The 21550-nt window shown below is 35.1% G+C and overlaps 1 protein-coding gene across 4 annotated transcripts in view; it reads right to left on the bottom strand.

Annotated features, from left to right (window-relative positions):
- YTHDC1 (YTH N6-methyladenosine RNA binding protein C1) overlaps positions 1–21550 on the bottom strand; it is a 38510-nt gene that overhangs the window by 5723 nt on the left and 11237 nt on the right. For 2 of the 4 annotated variants that reach the window (XM_052641706.1, XM_052641707.1), the window contains exons 3-12: positions 20930–21258; positions 20375–20801; positions 15125–15214; positions 14606–14659; positions 13932–14026; positions 11709–11817; positions 11482–11599; positions 4217–4301; positions 2874–3040; positions 253–335 (exon numbers count right to left, since the gene is read on the bottom strand). In XM_052641706.1, the coding sequence (XP_052497666.1) occupies positions 253–335; positions 2874–3040; positions 4217–4301; positions 11482–11599; positions 11709–11817; positions 13932–14026; positions 14606–14659; positions 15125–15214; positions 20375–20801; positions 20930–21258 (1557 nt within the window). The remainder of the gene's footprint in view (positions 1–252; positions 336–2873; positions 3041–4216; positions 4302–11481; positions 11600–11708; positions 11818–13931; positions 14027–14605; positions 14660–15124; positions 15215–20374; positions 20802–20929; positions 21259–21550) is intronic. The other 2 variants (XM_052641708.1, XM_052641710.1) reach the window with 1 other exon arrangement.

The following is a 21550-nucleotide window of genomic DNA, read 5'->3' as shown; positions in this document are numbered from 1 at the left end:
ACAGGAAATACTAAGTATCAAAGAGAATAAAAATCCTAATAAGAGTGTAAGTTCATTGCTTTCCCTAACTACACTTTATCTTAAAACACTTAAAACACAAGTGCAGTTTCCATTTCCTACAATTTCAGGTCATTAATAGCTATCCTAAAGTTTTCTCACTTTTAAAACTATAGGGTCATGATAGAAGATTCTGTGCTGTTGCTGCTTTTAATAATTTCAAGTCAAATATCTGCAGGATTATAAAATATTAACCTGGTCTCTGATGAAACTCAGGGGCATAGTCAATCCTTGGTTTCTTTCTGCTGTTATGAATATCATAATCTTCTGGTCGACGCCTACATAAATTAGACACATTAGAAATTAAACCAAAAACTGCTAGGAGAACAAACAGCAAAGTAAGAGTTTCTGACAGAAATAAGTACAAAGAAAAGCTCATTATTTCCTTTAAAATAACAGCCTTGTCTTTGGTGGACAAACATCTTAGAATCTCTAAATTTTAACTCCTCAAATTATTATACATCAATCCTTAGATGTATTGCTAGAAAGAAACATATTCTCTAATCCTTGTGCTATGATCAGACACTTAAAAGCAATCTGCTCAAAATATGTAAATCACATTTTAGTTATCTAAACAAAAGTAAATGAGCTACCCTAAAGCTAATATAAATATCCAGTTTAACAATTAAAACACTTTTCTGAATAAACTCTTCATTCAGGTAAAATAAAGGGGAAAAAACTTCTCATCATTACACAACAGGTAACCCTAAAATCTATATATTTAAACTTATTCATGTCATTTTAGGTTAAATCTAAAGAAAATTATGTATTTCTTAAATATTTTTCTTCTGCTTTGTACAAAATTATACTTTTCACATGATCATACAGAAAATTTGATACTTATTAAAAGCTATTTTACAGGAAAGTTTTAAAAATGTTTAAATACTTTGAAAAACTAATTTTTAAAGTTAATAACATTTACAAAGTATGGGAATTTTTTTCCCAGAAACAATGCCTTAAAATAAACTGGAAAATAATGGGGCAGAGTTTTAACAGAGTTTCATAATACAAATTCAAAATGTATTCTTTAGAAGGTGAAACTTTACTATCTGCAGCAGGCTGCTCTTCATGATCTTCCATAAATCTCAACGGTTAATGTAACCATTAAGGTTAATGTATATACATCATGAAATACACTTCACTTTACTTAGCATTTAATAAAGAGCTACACAAAAGAAAAAACAAAATTTCAAGTTTTTTAAGGTAATAATAAATATATCTTTTTACCCTTATTGTCAAAATCTCTGTAATAACCTGGGCATCACTAGCTTTCCAGTTATTTCTGAATGTTTACTGCTTTCATAAACTTCTGCAACACAAGTTCACTCAAACTACAAAGCTGCAATAAACCCAAGCCCCCCAACATAATAAAACAGTTGCATCTACAATAAATAAGACTAAGAAAATTAAAAACTGGTTTAAAAAATAAACATACCGCTTTCCTGTAGTTTGGGGAGTGCATTTACGACCGGTATAAAACATGATAGTAACAGTTCATAAAGTAGTCCAACTACTGACTTTAAGCTGTAAGCCACATACAAATATGGAGGCCCTGGCAGGCTTGAGAGGAGTAGTGGTGTAATAAGTATAGTTTACAGTCCATTGCAAATCTGAGGTAAAAACTTCACTTGTATGTACTGTATTGCACTGGAAATCTCTTAGCTTAAAACTTCAAAAGACATCTTGGTGATCAGTCCTTTTAGGCCAAAAGTAAGGGGGCTCTGCCAGGTTTCCTCCTACCTACTTGACAGTGTCCTTCTTAAGCTCAAAGAAATGGGGACTCTTGTTGGATTATCTGTACCTACCACAGGATGTTTCCACCAAAAGGAAACTTAACCAAAGGTTTCATCCCATCAACCACACATCCAACAGTCTTTAGCAGAATATTTTAGATTTAGCTGTATGCAAATCTACTCAGGGTAAGGTGTTGGGTGAAGGGCTTAAATCAGTCCTTTGCAAAGACTTCTCCAATTCTGTAACAAGTTAAAACCCCTTTTCCTGGAAAATGCTGTTTAGTTCATAAAGTAGTGATCAACAACCATGGCGATCCTCTAAAAAACACTTTTAAGTCCACAGGTACTGCCAGCATCTGGAAAAGCTGTTAACAGACACAGCAACAGCCCTTCTTTTTGGTTTGTTGCCGGGTCTCCCAGGGCCACTTGATCCCCTTTGGAAAGAACCTATTGTTTTCAGAAGCTCAGCAAGATGTGTGAATTCACGGGGTACATGTTAGACAATATTGAGAATGGGGTTAACACATCACGATGGTAAAATCTGAAATAGTCCCAACAATGCTCCTCTTGAATATCAAAATAACTTAAAATATTTTATCCTCTAATAAATGAGGCGTCATCTTCTGAAAAAATAATAGTGATCCTTTATAAAAGTCCCATATCTGATAAGGCTTATCCAGAGACACACCTGAAAGAAAAGGCTTTTTACAAAATATTAACAATTTTTGCAAATAAAGACTTCCTCCTCTTCCTCCTTTCTAGCCTGTTCTTAGCAACAAAGGCCTACCTCATTTCAATGATATACATTGGATTATCAGATTACTATCTAATCTAAACTGGTTATCACTCGTTAGCAGATAATTTTTTCTGCATAAGGAAAGATCCCCATTTTCCTCTTGAAAAATGACTGAGACCAAGGTGACCATCTGAAATCCTCAATGAAGCCACAAACTAGTCCATGCAGCTTGATTTGAGGATTTTCTCTTTCTTCTTTACCGCAGGACAAACTTTTGACGAATCACATTCCTCCATCATGTTATTCTGATATATGTGCCTATTATCAGTCCAAAGAACGTTTCTAACCTTCCCACATCCCGGACTGGTTCTCGACGGGATGGTCGTCCTCTTGATCGGGGCTGAGAATGCATTCTTCTCTTGTGACGCATTTTATGAATGACCTGATACAAGTCAATACTTTCATCAGGGGGAAATAGAAGACAAAGCTGGGTTCCACATTCAAGTTCAATTTCCTGGAATAAGAAAGCAGTAATTTACAAAATGAAAGAAGGGAGAAATGTCTGATAGACTTGTTCTATTTTCCTGATGTACAGAACAAAAACAGGCTGACTTGGAGGTTTCCTTCCCAAGGTTGATGATCACATGAGATTCCAATCAACTTCCTTGAATGATTTAAAAAAAACTTTTCAAAAGTGTTTCATGTATTTATGTAAGGGGGAAAATGGTTTCCCTAGTGGCTCAGACAGTCAAGAATCGGTCTGCAATGTGGGAGACCAGGGTTTGATCCCTGGGTTGGGAAAATACCCTGGAGGAGAGCATGGCAACCCATTCCAGTGTTCTTGCCTGGAGAATTCCCATGGACAGAGGAGCCTGATGGGCTACAGTCCATGAGGTTGCAATGAGTCAGACACAACTGAACGACTAAGCACAGCACAGAATCTGCAAGGTTAACTACAGAATCTGTGACAGTCACCCTCTGTAACAAAGGAATATTTCTTTGTGCAAAATACATGAAGTATCAGGACGAAGTCATCCATCTAAATACAATGGAGAAAAAATGTTTAGTGTGTGTCAACAATTTTCATGTTTATGAACTGCAAAATGCACTGAAATATATTAACAAGGGCAAATTAATCTATGGGCTTTGTATAATTTTTATTTTAAATTACCAACATTTTCACTTATGAGCAATAAAAACTTGGTTCAAAATTACATTTAGAAAACTAAGGGTCACAGGCCTACGTTTATTTTAAATCACGGCACATTTTTAATTTCATCTACAGACTAGACAACCTGCATATACACACATTCATCTCCTTTTAATAAAGTTTCTTTCTATTCAGAAAACTTCAGTAAAGATGTTAAGTGGCATCTATAAAATGTATCAGAATCTGTTAAACAGTAATAATACAATGAAAAACCTAAACCTAAAAGGTTTTTAAAATCATGCCAGTTCTGTTCAAAAACTTTTCCTTCAATTGTATAAATCAAGTAGCACATAAATCTACCTTTCTACATTAATGGAAGTCATTCAATCAGTCATAATTACAGTAATCCCAAACTCCAAATAAGAATATTTTCCCCAATCATTCCCAGAAATTCATTCAAAAATGGTTTTAAAGTAACTTTCAATAAAGATTTCTAGAAGAGTGATTAAATGTTTTTTAGAATCAATTAAAACAACAAACCTGTCCATCACGTCCAATCTTTACTGGCTTATGTTCATTCCAAGGATTGGTGAGATGAGCTGACTTAGTAAAGGGTAATTCACGCCTAAACACAAAGTGATATCAATTATATTATTTTGCAGAATCTTTTAAAGACCTTACACTACTTTAGTAGTGAGTTCCTGTTAATCATGACTTAAATGTGACTAAATAAGATTGATAAGAGATTACTTCCCAGAAACAAAGCCACATTCAGAGACACACTTTTCACATTCTCCTATATTCTCAAAAAGAAAAAAAAAAAGCTAAATATGCTTAAAAACATGAGCTAAGACACCAAGACAGTTTGGTCTCTCTCAACTTTTCTGAGCCTGAGTTTCTTCATCTTATAAGGATAGCGCCACTCTCTTCAAACTTGTTTTAGGTAGCTTGCAAATGAAATAATGTTTACATCTTACATCTATATACTAAAAATGTTGTATATTTAATAACTGATCAATAAAGAGATGAACTTTAACCAGGTAGTTAATACCACATGAATACACGTTCCCTACCCTTGGTTCAAGACTGCTTTCCCAGATTCAATTATCCTCCCCTTTTGCTAAAGCAATATTCTCTACCACACATAGAATAGCTCTTGATAATACAAAATTTTATATTATAAATTTACATATTCACATGTATTAATTATGCACTACCTCTCCTCTTACACTACAATGCTATACTTCATTTATTTATTAATTGGAGACTAATTACTTCACAATATTGTGGTAGCTTTTGCCATACAAAGACATGAATCAGCCACGAATGTACGTGTCCTCCCAGCCTGAACCCCCACTGCCACCTCCCTTCCCACCCCAACCCACCCTCTTTCGGGTGGTCCCAGAGCACTTGCTTTGAGTACCCTGCTTCATGTCCTCTATTTTACATATGGTAATATACATGTTTTAAGGCTATTCTCTCAAATCATCCTGCCCTCGCCTTCTGCAACACAGACCAACCAAAAGTCTATTCTTTACATTGCTGCGTCTTTTGCTGTCTTGCATATAGGGTCGTCGTTACTGTCTTTCTAAATTACATATATATGCATTAATATACTGTATTGGTGTTTCTCTTTCTGACTTACTTCACTCTGTATTATAGGCTCCAGTTTCTGAGCCACAGGGCAAAATACTCTCAGCAAGTTTAGAAAAAAAAAAAAGATACCCTGCATTTTTATAGCACAACAATGAACATAAACATGACGTAATAAATACCTGCTGCCAAAAAAATCAGAAATTAACATCATTCAATAATGTTTCATCTATTTGTGCATAAAGTAAATAAATGCTTTAAAGAACTATATCTACAAGTAAAACTGCTCAAAAGACATACAAAGATGAGTAAGATAAAAAGCTTTAATTCCTAACCTTTTTTAAACAGCTTTCACCAAACAATAAATAAGCACACACAAGTATTTTGTAAAAAGAATGAATACCATAAACAGAGTATAGAACTTTTGCTTTTAATGTGAATGGTCATATTTATCTTGGCAAGCAAGAAAGAAACAAATAGAAATGCTTCGTGGTAAAGGTGGCCTAAGGGAGAAGCCTGAAAGAAAAGTGACTTGGGAAAAGTCATAGGTAGAAAGGTAAAGCAGAGATACTTCTGAAGCAATGAAAAGGACCTGAGGGAAGACATAACGGAGAAGAAAAATTACAAGCAAATGACCTGGTCCAATGGACAAGCTATACAACCATTTACTTCTAGCCTTATGCGAATTTTTTTAAAGATAAATATTAAATGCTCAAAGTTTGGACTTTTTTAAACCTCAGAAAATATTTTTAACATCTACAGGAAAAGATTAAAGTTACAAAGGGGCATGATCTGTTGTGGTGGTGATGTCAATGTATGGCAGAAGTGAGCAATGAGTGGCGAAAATAAATGCCCACTAGAGCGACTGAAGTGACTTGGCGGCAGCAGCAGCAGCAGAGCAACTTCACTTTCACTTTTCACTTTCATGCCCTGAGAAGGCAATGGCAACCCACTCCAGTACTCTTGCCTGGAGAATCCCAAGGACAGAGGAGCCTAGTGGGCTGCTGTCTATGGGGTCGCAAAGAGTCGAACACGACTGAAGCAACTTAGCGACAGTAGCAGCAGCAGATACTACTAAAAGGGCTGAATCTTCATCTAAAAGACATCTTACCTCACACATCAAGAGTGGTTCAAGAATGTATACAAATAAAAATATGTATGTACATATATATATATATACACACATCCCCACCCCGCCACTTCAGGGAGGGCTGGGAGGAAAGAGATCATCAAGCTAGACTAAATCTATACCAAAGCCTAGAATATCCAGACACAGATCTACAGTTAAAAACTGTATTTTAATAGTTTCTTATATTTTTCTTCTAAATTGCCAGTTAATAAGTTACAGAAAGGAATAACCTACAACCTTCCCTGGTGCCTCAAATGGTTGAGTCCACCTGCAATGCAGGAGACCCAGTTAGGTTCTATCCCTGGGTCAGGAAGATCCCCTGCAGAAGGGAATGGCAACCTACTCCAGTATTCTTGCCTGGAGTTCCATGGACAGAGGAGCCTGGAGGGCTACAATACATGGGGTTACAAAGAGATACAACAGAACAACTAACACTTTCACTTTCAACTACCAAAGCAAAGGAAGGTTTCAAGCTATTATTGCACAGAATTATCACTGTTATTTAAACATTAGCCATGGATTACTCTTGGTCCCAAAAAAAGGCTTTATGTTGAGCTGGTTGAGTCACTTGGGGTTAAAATTCTTCCGTGGCTCTTTGATGGCACTGGTTCTAACTGGATTCCAGAGACATGTGCCATTGTTTTGACAAATTAGTTAACCTCAGCCTGAATATCACAGCCTCAAGTAAAACAGGGCTCAGGTTAAAACTAAGAGAAATGGTACATCTGTGGTTATCACGATTATAGAGCAGGCATCCTAAAAACTAGCTTTTGAGCAGACATGTAATGAAGAGACCTACAGATGATTATCTCTACTGTGAGTATTCTAGGTAACATGGCAGTGATTCTCTACTTTGAGGAGCTTAGTAAATGGGACATATTTAAAAAAAGAACATGAACTGTACAAAGACTGCATGTACTAAATAATAGGTGGTCATTAAAGCTAATAGGAATAGCAGAGAAACCATGAAAGAAAAGAGAAATGGGTTATTTGGAATGGACATGATACGGGTGACGCTAAAACACAGATATAATTCTGGTTGAATAATATTTTATAATTTTAGTCTTATTTTGATCTAACTCCCAGTGGCAACTTAAATGAATGACTTTTTATGCATGCTTCCTTCCTCATGTGCTACCATGCACCATCTAGTCTTAAAAACTCAAGTGTGCCTACGGGGCTTCTCTGATGGCTCAGCGGTAAAGAATCCACCTGCAAATCAGAAGATACACTAGATTTAGGAGACTCAGGTTTTATCCCCATGTTGGGAAGATTCCCTGGAGGAAATGGTAACCCACTCCAGTATTCTTGCTTGAAAATAATCCTGTGGACAGAGGAGTCTGGCAGGCTAAAGTCCAAAAGGTTACAAAGAGTTAGACACAACTGAGTGAGTGACCATGAGTGTGTGCATACAGGTTTGAGGCACATGTCAGGATTCTACATTCTAATAATCAGATACTACTGATGCAAGTGATCCAAGGACCACATCTAAAAAAAACTCAGAGCCAGTTATTAAATCCAAAAGGCACTTAAATAAAACTGTAGTAACTATAATATCTGATTTATATTTATTAAAGTTTAATCCTTTTAAACTGGATCATCGAAAAAGCAAGAGAATTCAAGAAAAACATCTAGTTCTGCTTTACTGATGATGCCAAAGCCTCTGACTGTGTGGATCACAATAAACTGTGGAGAATTCTGAAAGAGATGGGAATATCAGACCACCTGACCTGCCTCTTGAGAAATCTGTATGCTGGTCAGGAAGCAACAGTTAGAACTGGACACGGAACAACAGACTGGTTCCAAATAGGAAAATGGAGTACGTCAAGGCTGTATATTGTCACCCTGCTTATTTAACTTCTATGCAGACTACATACATCATGAGAAACGCTGGGCTGGAGGAAGCACAAGCTGGAATCGAGATTGCCGGGAGAAATATCAATAACCTCAGATATGCAGATGACACCACCCTTATGGCAGAAAGTGAAGAACTAAAGAGCCTCTTGATGGAAGTGAAAGAGCAGAGTGAAAAAGTTGGCTTAAAACTCAACATTCAGAAAACTAAGATCATGGCATCCAGTCCCACCACTTCATGGCAGATACATGGGGAAACAGTGGAAACTGGCTGACTTTATTTTGGGGGGCTCCAAAATCACTGCAGATGGTGACTGCAGCCATGAAATTAAAAGCCACTTACTCCTTGGAAGGAAAGTTATGATCAACCTAGATAGCATATTGAAAAGCAGACACATTACTTTGCCAACAAAGGTCTGTCTAGTCAAGGCTATGGTTTTTCCAGTAGTCATGTATGGATGTGAGAGTTGGACTATAAAGAAAGCTGACTGCCGAAGAACTGATGCTTTTAAACTGTGGTGTTGGAGAAGATGCTTGAGGTCTCCTGGACTGCAAGGAGATCCAACCAGTCCATCCTTAAGGAGATCAGTCCTGGGTGTCCATTGGAAGGACTGATGTTGAAGCTGAAACTCCAATCCTTTGGCCACCTGATGTGAAGATGACTCATTGGCAAAGACCCTGATGCTGGAAAAGATTGAGGGCAGGAGGAGAAGGGGACGACAGGATCAGATAGTTGGATGGCATCGCTGACTCAATGGACATGAGTTTGGATAGGCTCCGGGAGTTGGTGATGGACAGGGAGGCCTGGCGTGCTGTGGTTCATGGGGTCACAAAGAGTTGGACACGACTGAGTGACTTAACTGAATCCTTTTAACACCAACAGTTAAAAGTAATTCTCATTTCATGTGGAGAACAGTTCAAGTGACTTACCCAAGGAAGTATCAATGTAATAACATCATGTGCCTCCTCAGAACTTTCAAGTACTATAAAATTACTCTTGAACATACTTGTGACTTTTTGTTTTTAAAGCTGTAATTTTTTAAATTTAAAAATATTCTTTTCAGGTAAACCTTAAAACTTACTTAAAAATAAGAATTACTACCTAAAATTTTGCACAAAGTGCTAGAAGGATGGACTATTTGAATTTTTACCTCTTCTGTTGCTAATATAAATAAGATAGTAAAACTGCCAGTAAGTCATATGAGGAAGAAAATGAGACAATAATCTGTGTATAAATTAATATTCCAAAACTGAGAAATTTCCTTATCAATAATTTGAAAATAAAAGTTAGGTAAGTAACATCCAAAATAAAATTTGCTACCACCAATCTAAAACTGGGTAATTACTTTTCTTCTATTCCTAAGAAAGCATCATCTCCAAATATCTTTCCGTAACACCAATAATGTCTCTAGTCATAAAACCATAGACTTAGCAAGCCTTTCCTTTGGCCTTTATCTATCAAAAAAATTGTAAGTAAAAATGTCTTATCTCTAAAAAATAATTTGTCTTCCTTATAAACTACCACCAGATTTCTAAACTTTGTAATTTTGATTATGATTAATTTTAGAAATAAAGAACTACATTTTAAAACCCTGGGTACAATGGAGATGGGAATATTATCTATAGTCTCACCACGCTAACAATGCATTTCAATGTAATTATGTATCCTTTCATCTGTTAAATCTTTCCATGTTACCCGTATTACCTTACAAACCATAATTTACGTAACCAGTTTCCTATACAGGAGAGTTTAGATTGCTTCTAATTTCTCCCTATAGAAAGTAATGGTGATATATTTGTATGTATCTAGCATTTCGCTACTCTATTAAATATCAACATAGTTTGCTGTATCACTGCCCGTGTATTTTCTTAGTTCTTCACTGTCCCAAAGTAAAAGATTAACTCCTTAGGCTGACCCACATTAATAATAATTTTTGCCTTTTGTTGTTCTCTTTACTGACTTTGCTTCATTAAAAAGGTGGCTCCCAACATACCCCACCTCCCACCCCCAAGGTTTCTGATTTCATGGTTCTTCTCTGTGTTAGTTCTCCTGTGTGTTAGTTTGCCTTCCTGAAAACGAATAGCTATTTTTCCTTCTTATCTAATTCCTCTATCCCCCTCAAAATCCACCTAAGTCAACTTATAATACCAAAAAATCCATATGGTCCCTTTCAGATAATTCTTATTTAACTAAAATTAATTTTACAAGTAGTAGATTTGTGCATGCCAAGATCACTTAAATAACTAGCTTTTCAGACTGCTGAAATACCTTTTTAGGCCCAAGATGGAGTCACTCCTGCCCAAGGTGCCAAACCAGCAAACTGAAAATTAGGTAACTTTCATGTCCCTGTAAATGCTCCATTTGACCAGAAATGCAGTATGTCCTGTCAGCCAATCCCCAAACAAGAAGACAGCTCTGGGCTTCCTCATCCCAAGCAATGTTGACAATGTTACCCCACCCAATCAAATAATCTCTTATTAGTATCTTTCTTATTCATTACTATTAATCCTATAAAAGCTTTCTGCTTTCACCCCAGCTGGCAGTTCTAGACAACAAACTGTCCATTTCCTGAAGTGTTAAGTTTTTTTGCATTATCTAAACTGACTGCTTTAATCATTTTTTTTTAATAATGTATAATCATTCAGTAAAGTCAAAAAAAGTAGTAAATAACTCTAAGTTCAAAATAAGTCTATTTTTATAACAAACATTTAAATCTTAATTATATCAGTTTCAAGGATCACAATGCTTACTAACATGACTTTGCTAATTTCCTTAAAAAACACTACTTGTTCACAACTAAATTAGTCACCTCCAAAATGTTATTTAGCCACGCCAAAGAGTGACTATTTTCCCACTTTACAGTAATAAAATGTCAAGTTAAACCACTAAATATAAATGTTAAATAACATTCCAAGCAGTTGTCTGGTTCATAAATTTCTGCTATGTTACTAACACAGAGAACCAATGAAATACATAAAACTCTTGACTAAATCTTTGCCCTATTCACCTTAGATGATAAAGGTGATAAAGTATATAATATTATTTTTACTTTCAACATTGTTGAATAAACCCCACAGATCCCAATCAGATTAGGAATAAGGCCAAAAAAGGGGAGAATAATTAGGATAATAAATTACAACTACATAACTGTAATGTTAACATTATCAACTGGTAGCCCACTCAAAACAAGGGCAATTTTAATTATCCACAGTGAAGTGTATAATTTACCTGCAAATCCAATCTATTTTAAAGACACCTCCCAGCATTTTAGCACTCATTCCTGCTGGAAGTACCCAATGTATAGGAGATCCTCCATGATGTGATTCTGAAGAAAGTCTTGCAAATCCTAAGGGAATAAATTATAATGTATTCATGCAAATATAATTAATGTTTTTACATATCCAAATTATTTTTACCTTGAAATTTCCCTTGAAAAATTAACACTGAAATTTTACCTTGAAATTTTCCACTCTCTCTCACAGAAAATATTAAGATAACACTCCTTGCAGATCTGAATGCAACATTCAATTTCTTCTCATTTACAGGCAGTGTAGACCATACACCCTATATAAATGACGTGAAGATCACAGATTGAAATTAATATAAATCTTTTATGTTTCCAATTATATCTGCAAAAGACCAAGGCTACCAATAAGCTATTATGAATAAAGGTCCTATTTATCAGCCGTCAAAATAATATAATACTCAGGAAAAATATGGAGAAAATTAACCAAACTTAACAAAAATATTAAAACTACGAGTGAAAACACATGAGGGCAGGAGGTGACCAAAACATATGAGCTACAATTTTATACAATAAAAACAATTACCAACAGTTACTCTAAATTAGAACCATTTACTACCAGAAAAACATTTTGTTTGAAAGTGAATCACAATGTGTACATTTCTTCTTTAAAAATTGTGTCTAGACTTTCAATGGCTAAGTCAGAGATCTCTTTTGGTAAATGTCACAAAAAATGCACTTGAAAATATGTGTGTTATTTCCAAATATCTCTTGACACTGATTTCTAACATAATTCCACAATGATAAGAGAACAGACTGTACGATTTCAATACCTTTAGACCATGAAATTTTTCACTTTGTTTTACATCCTTGGATATGTTCCAATTGTCTCCTCGATTATAGTCTATGGGAACATGAATAGACTTTGTACCCTGCTATTGTGTGAAAACTGTATAAATCTTAATTATGCTGAATTGGTTCATAGTGCTTTTCACGTCTACTATACCATTCTACTTTTGTATATTCACTCTATTAATTTCAGAGTTTAATGCTGAAACTCCAACAAAAAAATCTTAATTCATCTACTTAAGAAGTTAACTGTAATCTGTAGTGGAAATTTTCCAATAAATGTGTTATCCTAGTTTCATAATTTAAAAAAACAAAAACAAAACTTGCTCAGGGACTTTCCTAGTGGTCCAGTGGTTAGGACTCTGCATTTCCACTGCAGGGTACACAGGTTCAATCCCTGGTCAGAGAACTAAGATCCCACATGTAGAGCATCAGGGCCAAAAAAAAATTTAATTTAAAAAATAAAATAAAAATAAGTAAAATAAAAACTGCCTAATGATGAAAAAATATGTTAGTAAACCACAGGGAAGAATTTCTATTAAATTTGAATCATTTCTCTTTTCAATTTAAGTTCAAATTTTCATATACCAATAGTTTGAAGAGACTTGTGTTTTATGTAGAGCTGGAACACAGCTACCATTTCCAAAACATTTTAATCAATTCTTTTTTCATGAAAGATTAAGAGGCAGAATGGTAAAGTAAAGCAGAAGCTCCAATTCAGTTTGATCTGCTGATACATACTAGATCTCATTCACATTAGATGCTTAAATACTTTTGCCTAAATCCACTTCAGCTAAGGAACAGAATAAATTTCCATTAGATAGTTATTTGGCATATTATTCCTTCCATCTGTAAAATTTAATGGGTTAATCTCAAATCAGAAATACAGGATCATTAATACTGACAGAAATATCTTAAAAAATAAAAATGTTTAGTTTTACCTTTCTTGAAGTCAGTGGAAACTGTTTTAAACCAAAAATATGAAAATACTGTAATACTTTGTATAAAAAGTAGATGTAGTTTACAGCAAAGACATTAGAAAAAAATTAATGTTACAACATCTGACAGCAACCAGGTACATCCCTTTTGTAAAGGCTAGGGTAGGCCTATAAACTGAGTCTTCTCTTTTCTTTGAAATCCAAGTGATCTTACTTTTGAGATTCTCCATAAAGGAACACCTTCTTTCCAAGAAAACCTCAAGGTGGAAAACAAGCAGTAACATAAAACAAAAACTGGCTGACTAAAGAACCTTTTTAAAAAGAGTTGGTATAATAAGCTAGCAACTTGAATAAAGAAACACAAAACTTGAACCACTTCTGCAGTACAATGTATAATGAAATATATTCTTCAAATATTGAGTAATTTTACTTCTAAACTCATCTTCAGAAAATTTAAAAGAAAACTTAAAGTTACTTGGGTTGCTTAACCAGTCAAAAAAAGCAGACCCCGCAGGGCAACTGGGGGAAAGAGCTTTAAAGCTTTAATGAATATTACAGTATCTCATGTACTCAAGTGATACTTAAGTCCACCTTCACAGTTAAAATTTTCAAGGTTAGAATAGTTTCAACAGAACTGATGCTAATACCTTAGCTTTGGCAAGGGACACATTCTCATGGTTGTTACTCTTTATGAGAAAAAATCTTGCATCCTGTAGAACATATTTGAGTTTACTGGTTTGATCTGAAAAAAAGAAATCCAAACTGATTAACCAGAGGCCATTATCACACAGAGGAATTTAAGTTGTACTAACTGAAATTAGCCCTCCGCAACCCAGCTAAACTTTTAAAATTCATAATCACCCATTCAACCTGAAAAGCTAAGCCACAACACGTAGTAAAGCAAAGCTAAGAAAAGACACCAGCATTTTGCAAGAAGGCAAACCTAATATAGTAATGTTCTGATATATCAGATCCATATTTTGTGTGAAAACAGCTATAAATTTTATGGATTTTTGTCACATTAATCATTTAAAATTGTTAATAAATTCTTATGCTATTAAAAAATATATATATATTTTACACACACACACCATCCACTCTGTCCAGAAACTAAGATAGCTGAAGATGTTTCCTATTTTTCTAAAAGATATGGCAGTAAAAAGTGAATATGGAGCTCTGTGTAAGACATTATTTTTTCCCCCTTAATGCAATATATCAGAACATTACTACATTAAAACCAACTATTAATGGAGAACCAATAAGGCAAAATAATGACTTTAAAGCAGCATGCAATGAAAACAATTTCAAATTTAAATGATACCTTTTCGGACAGCACGAACGGAAGATGATAATTTCTCATGCTTCTTTTCTGAACCTGTATTTAGCCAAAGTACATTTGTTCAGATTGGGCTTTAATAGAGATAAGACAAAATTTCTACAGTCTTGTCACATAAAGTTCTCATTCAAGACAAATTATTCTTCCTGGCGCACCCACACACACAAAAAAAATACTTCTCAATGTGTACGAGTGTTTTGCTTTTTGGGTTGTTTGGATGTTTTTAAAAATATTTGAACAATTTCTCACTCAGAAAACTAGTCACTGAATCATCATCTTCCAAGAAAAAAAAAAAAAGTGAAATTCCACTTAAGCAGTAACAGAACAGGATTAAAATAATAAGAAAAAGCTTAGTTTTTTCTAGAATTATTACACTGAACATGCCAGAAATCAATACTAATGAACATCAACAAGTTCACGCTAAACTACAGCCTCCACACTTTTTACAGCAGATTACATTAGAATCAGTCAGATATGATCACAAATAAGAGTAAATGAGAATACCTGCATATGACTCCGATGCAGAGCTTCCACTTCTATCAAAAATAATAGGAGATATGCCTCTAGCTCTCTTTCTTTCCTTCTTTTTCTCATCTAAGAAAGAATTAAGACAAGATTTTTAAAAACATTACAATGTAAGTTGATCAAATAAGAATGTATCATCATGTCTGGATTTTCCGTAAGTATTATTCATTACTAACCTCTCCTGACCTACTTAACTTCCTCAGAAGAAAGTGTTCCAATTCAGACACTGTTCAAAAGCTAAGCACATTTTTTATTTCTCCTACCAATTTGAATCAAATAAAAATGCACAGCCATTAATTAAAAACTACTTACCCTATATATAAAAGAAAGTCTTAAAAGTTTTGAAAGGGGGGAAAAAAAATTCTGCAAAGCAAACACTACTTTTCTTTCAATTAAATTTATGGTGTTTCCTCACACCAGCCAGAATGGCGGTCATCAAAAAATCCACAAATAATAAATGCTGGAGAGGGTGTGGGGAGAAGAGAACCCTCCTACACTTTTGTTGGGAATGCAAATTGACACAGCCACTATGGAGAACAGTATGGATGTTCCTTAAAAAGCATTCAGCCTGTATGACCCTGAATCCCACTCCTGGGCATATATCCGGAGAAAAATATGATTGAAAAAGATACATACACCCCAATGTTCACTGCAGCACTTTTTACAACAGCCAAGCCATGGAAGCAACATACAGTCCATCAACAGAGGAATAAATTAAGAATATGCGATACATATATACAACAGAGTATTACTCAGCCATTAAAAAGAATGAGATAATGCCATTTACAGCAACAGGGATGGACCTAGAGAGTGTCATACTGAATGAAATCAGACCTAGAAAAATATCTTATGACATCCCTTATATGTGGAATCTAAAAAGAAATGATACAAACAAACTTACAAAACAGAAACAGACACACAGACTTCAAGAACCAACCTATGGTTGGGGGTGGGGAGGTGGGAATGAGCGGAAAGGATAGTTAGGGAGCTTGGGATTGATACGTACATACTGCTGTATTTAAAATGGGTAACCAACAAGGACCAACTGTATAGCAGAGTAGGTATTCTGATCAATGTTATTCGGCAGCCTGGATGAGAGGGGAATTTGGGGGAGAATTGATACATGTGTATTTATGGCTGAGTCCCTTCCTTGTTCACCTGAAACTAGCACAACACTGCTAATCAGCTATACCCCAATAAAAAATAAAGTTAAAAAAAAAAATTACAATGTTCCCTTCTATGCACCAAATATCACTGTTTTAAGTCCTCTTTTTAAAAAGTTTACTATCATTCTTCAGCAAAATTCCAAGTCTGATTTGAGATGTCCAATGAACCCCAGAACTCAAAGGTTTTCAACTGTTCAAAAAAAAAAATTACACTAAACTAGTAATTCCCTTCTGGTTGCTACTGCTTGCTTCTGTGTCTTCAAATACATTCTTTTTGACCATTTCCTTCCTGAATTACCGCTTATTTTCAAATTCAATTCAAAATTTATCTCTAAAAATCTCAGTGATAGTCTGTATAGTGCTGTTAAAAAGCTGGGAATCTTTAATAGACAGAAAAGGTTTGTATTACTTATAAAAACAACTTCAAGCTTAATTTGGAACTTTATAAGCATATAAATGAAGACATAAAATGGAATTAGGCTTTCCTGTCACTGTTTATCAGTATTTTAATTGCATCATGATAAGCACCTTTACAGCTAAAAAAAACAAATATGATGGGAGAAAACACATATACTTATTTTTATAAAAATAAGAGAATGTTGAAATGATAATCAACAATCTTTCATATAAACTTCTATTTTAAAAGCTTTAAATAATCTCCCTTAATCCTTAAAACAAACTCGTGAGATACATAGTACCATTATTTTCACTTATAGAAAAGGAAACCTCAACTTAGTGGTGTGGTTAGGAAACTTGGGCAGGGTCCCATGGTTTCTGAGTGGCAGATCCTAGTTTCTAACTTGAAAGTACAAGCCCAGAGCTCTATTCTTATTAAGAGAATAGAAAAGATATTTTACTACTGTTCTTGAAAGTGGATTCTAAGTTTAAGCTAGTTTAAAGAGGGAAAACTACAAGGTAATAAGTTCCTTTTAAGTAAGCATTTCTCCCCCTTGTAATTTACTACTAATACCTTCTCCAAATAAGACTGTTAACAAGAAGTTTATAAATGATGCTGATGTTTCTAACGCTGGCAAACAGGAAAGGCAAGGCAGTACATACTAACACAATTTCAAAACCAAGCCCATTTAAAGCTAGCAACTGGGGAACATACTGCTGCTGCTGCTGCTAAGTCGCTTCAGTCATGTCCGACTCTGTGCGACCCCATAGGGAACATACTGATGATATTCATGTAATTAGCTATAGAAAAAAGTATTCCTAGGCTTGCCAGCTTTGAATGAGGCCTAACTTTCAAGTTTTAAAATCCTCTCCCTTGGGGTAAACTGTTAAGACTTCAAAAGAAATTAAACTGAAGTTTTGGTACAAAATAACTGAAAACCTCGACCAAACAGATGAGAAACAGGAGTTTTTGTCACATCCCAAATCTCTTTCTCATCCTGTCTGTTTTGTTCACTGACTACACATTCTTATATAGCGTCTAGCATACAGAAGGAACTGAATTCATTGAATCAATTAACATGCACATGAAGGAGACTAGAAAAATAAACTTTGTTTTAAAAAAATCATTCTAAATTATTTCTTTCAAAACGTCTAACATGTTTCTTTTACTTTTTCCTATTTGAACAGCTAGGGAATCTAAGCATTACAGGGTTTCCCTGGTGGCTCAGATGGTCAAGAATCTGCCTGCAATGCAGGACACCCAAGTTCAACCCTGGATCGGGAAGATCCTCTGGAGAAAGGAATGGTGATCCACTCCAGTATTCTCTCCTGGAAAATTCCACGGACAGAGGAGCCTGGGGTGCTACAGTCCATGGGGTTGCAAAGATTCGGACACAACTGAGTGACTAACATTTCCAAACATTACAAATTGATCACAAAAAATAATACAACTTCTATTGCTGTTTAAAAATAATACTTTATGATTCTAAGTACTAAAAGAATCTCAACTAAGATAATGCAGGAAAAATAAGAGAAGCAGATCTTGCCCAACAATTTTATATAACGTTAAATATTCTATTACCATGAAAAACCTGCAAGGAGTTTTTATCTTTTTTGTACAACTAACTTTCACTGCTCTTAAGTTTATGATCCCCTCTCCTATTATTCTCAGATCAAGAAAACAGTTCACCTAAAAAATAACCTTTAACAAGCACCAACTGTGTCACTTTTATTATAAAAGGAAGTTGCTAAAGTTCTGAGGAAAAAATAAGGTAAAATAAACCAGAGTCTAGAAAATTCATGACAAGGAAACTAAACTGTCATCCTTTGTATTCTTTTAAAGAGTTTCAGGTTCTTTTTCTTTCACAGTAATAGAAACTGCTCCGTGATAAAAATAATAATATCCTGCATACTAAACAGTCTTTAAAACATGTTCCATGTAAGAGTTCTTCCAAAGAAAATCACAAAGCTTCCTTTAATAAGGAAAGTAAGAGTTCCAGGTATCTCTAACAATAAATCTCTTTAACAGTTTTAATACCCAGGTTTTCTAAAAACCATTGGCTAGTATTCAATACAAAATATCTAATCTACAAAAAACATAAAAGTATGAATAAGTATCTTGCTAAGTATTAGCATCTAGGAGCTTATTAAAAATACACATGATTTCAGGTCTGATCTATTTATACAATCTCCTTGGCGTGCGTGTTTACTCGCTCAGTCGTGTCCGACTCACTGCAACCCAATGGACTGTAGCCTGCCAGGCTCTACTGTCCATGGATTCTCTAGGCAAGAATACTGGGATGGGTAGCCAGCCATTCCCTTCTCCAAATAAGTCTCCCCTATTTAACTTAAACAAGAAACATTCAAGTCTAAGAAATATCATTCCTAATGTAGAGACCAAAAAGAAGATTCCTACAATAAAATGTCCCCTACTTCTACATTTTCACACATTCTCCACAATAAAAGAACACTCATTCATACTTTCAATGCAATTTGTGTTCTCCATCCATTAACATAAATTATAAATGCATATCCCATCAGTCTATGCAAAGTATGATGGAATAATAGTAACAGATTCCACAAGTTTTTTTTGTATTAAACCCAACTACCCATCTGTTCAGTTTAACTCTTTAACCACCTTCAAAAACCTAACTCCCAAACCTAGACTCTGGTGAGTAAAAGGCTAGCACTACTTCAGCTGCCAACTGGAGAATACCTGGCCATCTGCTCTAACATTTACACTATTAAGAATATGATTAACCAACAATGTACTACTAAAATGATAAAATTCTATAATGACATTGAACTATCACATATATCAAAAGAATAGAACTTTTCTTGTCTTCCAATGTTTGTTACATTTGGCCTATGTAGCAGATCTGATTGCACCTTTACATTAAGACAGCCATGGGACTAGAATCATCATTAGTGGCCAATGTTCTTTAAGGACACTGACCTCTCCTTGCTCTACCTTCTGAATTTCTCCCCCAAAGAGGGTCCCTTCAGCCTACTGACTACAACTATCTACTATTCCTACTTTAAGTCTCCTGGGTCAGAGAAAGTGGCAAAGCATCTAGTATTCTTTCCTAGTCTCTCATAAGAATTTTATACTCTTATTTTCCATCTAATACCTTTTACACCCAGCCCTCTGGAGGCATTGCCCCAGTCAGTCAACCCAAAGGTATAAAAATAAAACTTCATGCTCCCAAGAGAAAAACAAAGTTATTTTGATTTCCGTTGCCACATTATGGAAATCTAGAGGCATTTAACATGAAAATACTGTAATACCTAGCAGATAGGTTCCATATGAATATACTTTAAGTACAGCAGTGTTTAAAAAAGCTGGTGTCGACTAGTATGTAAATCTAAGAATTTATAACATTAAAAACCTCAGATGTATTTCCTTATTAGAGTAACAAATAAAGTAATGTGCATTTGCAATACAATCAATTTGGAGCTGAGAAACACCTTTACTAAGAAATGTAAATCTTATTCAAGTGCATAATACATCCCAAAACACACCATATTTTTTTAAAAAAAGAACAAAAACACAAGACAGTCTTCCTAACATCCCACAGTGCCTCAAATTTCATAATTCAATTTTAAAATATTCAAGAAAAACATCAACCAGGTCAATTAAAAAACTTTTACATATAAAAATTAGTACCTGATCCATCTGTTCCTGAACCAGATCTGACAGACCCATCCGTGAAGGTAACAGATTCGGAATCAGAGTCGCTAGCCTCACTTCTAGTGTCATAATCGTTTCCCTCTTCCTTCTGGTCTCTCTCATCCTGTTCATATTCTTCTTCCTCCTCTTCCTCCTCTTCTTCCTCCTCCTCCTCCTCCTCTTCCTCCTCCTCCTCCTCTCCATCTTCATCCACCTCTTCATCTTCCTCTGCATCTTCTTCTACCTCTTCGTCTTCCTCCACATCTTCCACCCCCTCCTCCTCATTCTCAGTGTTGTTGCCTTGCTCATCAGAAGAACCACTGCTGCCAGTCTCGTGGTCAGAGCCATATTCTTCAGAGTTCACTTCCTCCTTAGAAGACTGGCTGGATCTGCTTGCACGTCTATCCACTTCAAGCCCAATTCTCTGATGTTTAAAGAAAAAGGGAATCAGCAGTCATACAACAGACAAGGTCAGAGTGAATAAACAGTTCTAGCCTCAAACAGAATTCAAAGAATTGCTTTCTGTATTATATCTGCAATAATATTTACTACCTCAGAATCATCTGGTGTAGGGGATTTGACCCTCCTTTCAGGATCCCTTTTCCGCAGACAAGTTTTGTCTGGTTGACTCTTATAAGGTTCTCTGGAGGCACTGCTTGACAAACGAATCTTCCGATCAGCTTCTAACCGCTTGTTTCTTTCAGATCTTTGATATTCCTCATTTTTATACTCTGTGACTGATTTTCCTTTTGTACTAACCATTCTTTTGTTGTTGTTAACTGATGAGCTCAGCGGCTTAGAAATCAACTGTCTTGAATGAACAGAAGGCTTTTGTCGCTTTGTGTCAGCAGATTCCATTCGGTCACTTTTCCTTTTTGAACCTTGAAAATACAAAAAAAAAAAAGTTTGGGTATTAAGACTTATTTCACCGAAGTTCAACAAGTAAATATATCAGAGAGAAAAAAAAGCTCATTTCTTTAAAATGTCTTCTGAAATATTTGTACTCCAAAGTTAATCATAAAGAAAACACAGCTTTCAAATACTGGAATAAATTCACTTATCTGAGACATTTCACATGTTTGAAAAAATATATATTACTCTCTTTCATGTGGAATTGGGTACCACTGCTTGTTATGATTGTGCTTTTGGTGTTAAGAGCCTCAAGGAACAAGT

Source organism: Budorcas taxicolor, chromosome 6 (genome assembly GCF_023091745.1).
Source record: "Budorcas taxicolor isolate Tak-1 chromosome 6, Takin1.1, whole genome shotgun sequence".
NCBI classification, from domain to species: domain Eukaryota; kingdom Metazoa; phylum Chordata; class Mammalia; order Artiodactyla; family Bovidae; genus Budorcas; species Budorcas taxicolor.
Note: the sequence above shows the minus strand (reverse complement) of the source record. Positions and strands in the feature narration are given on the sequence as shown.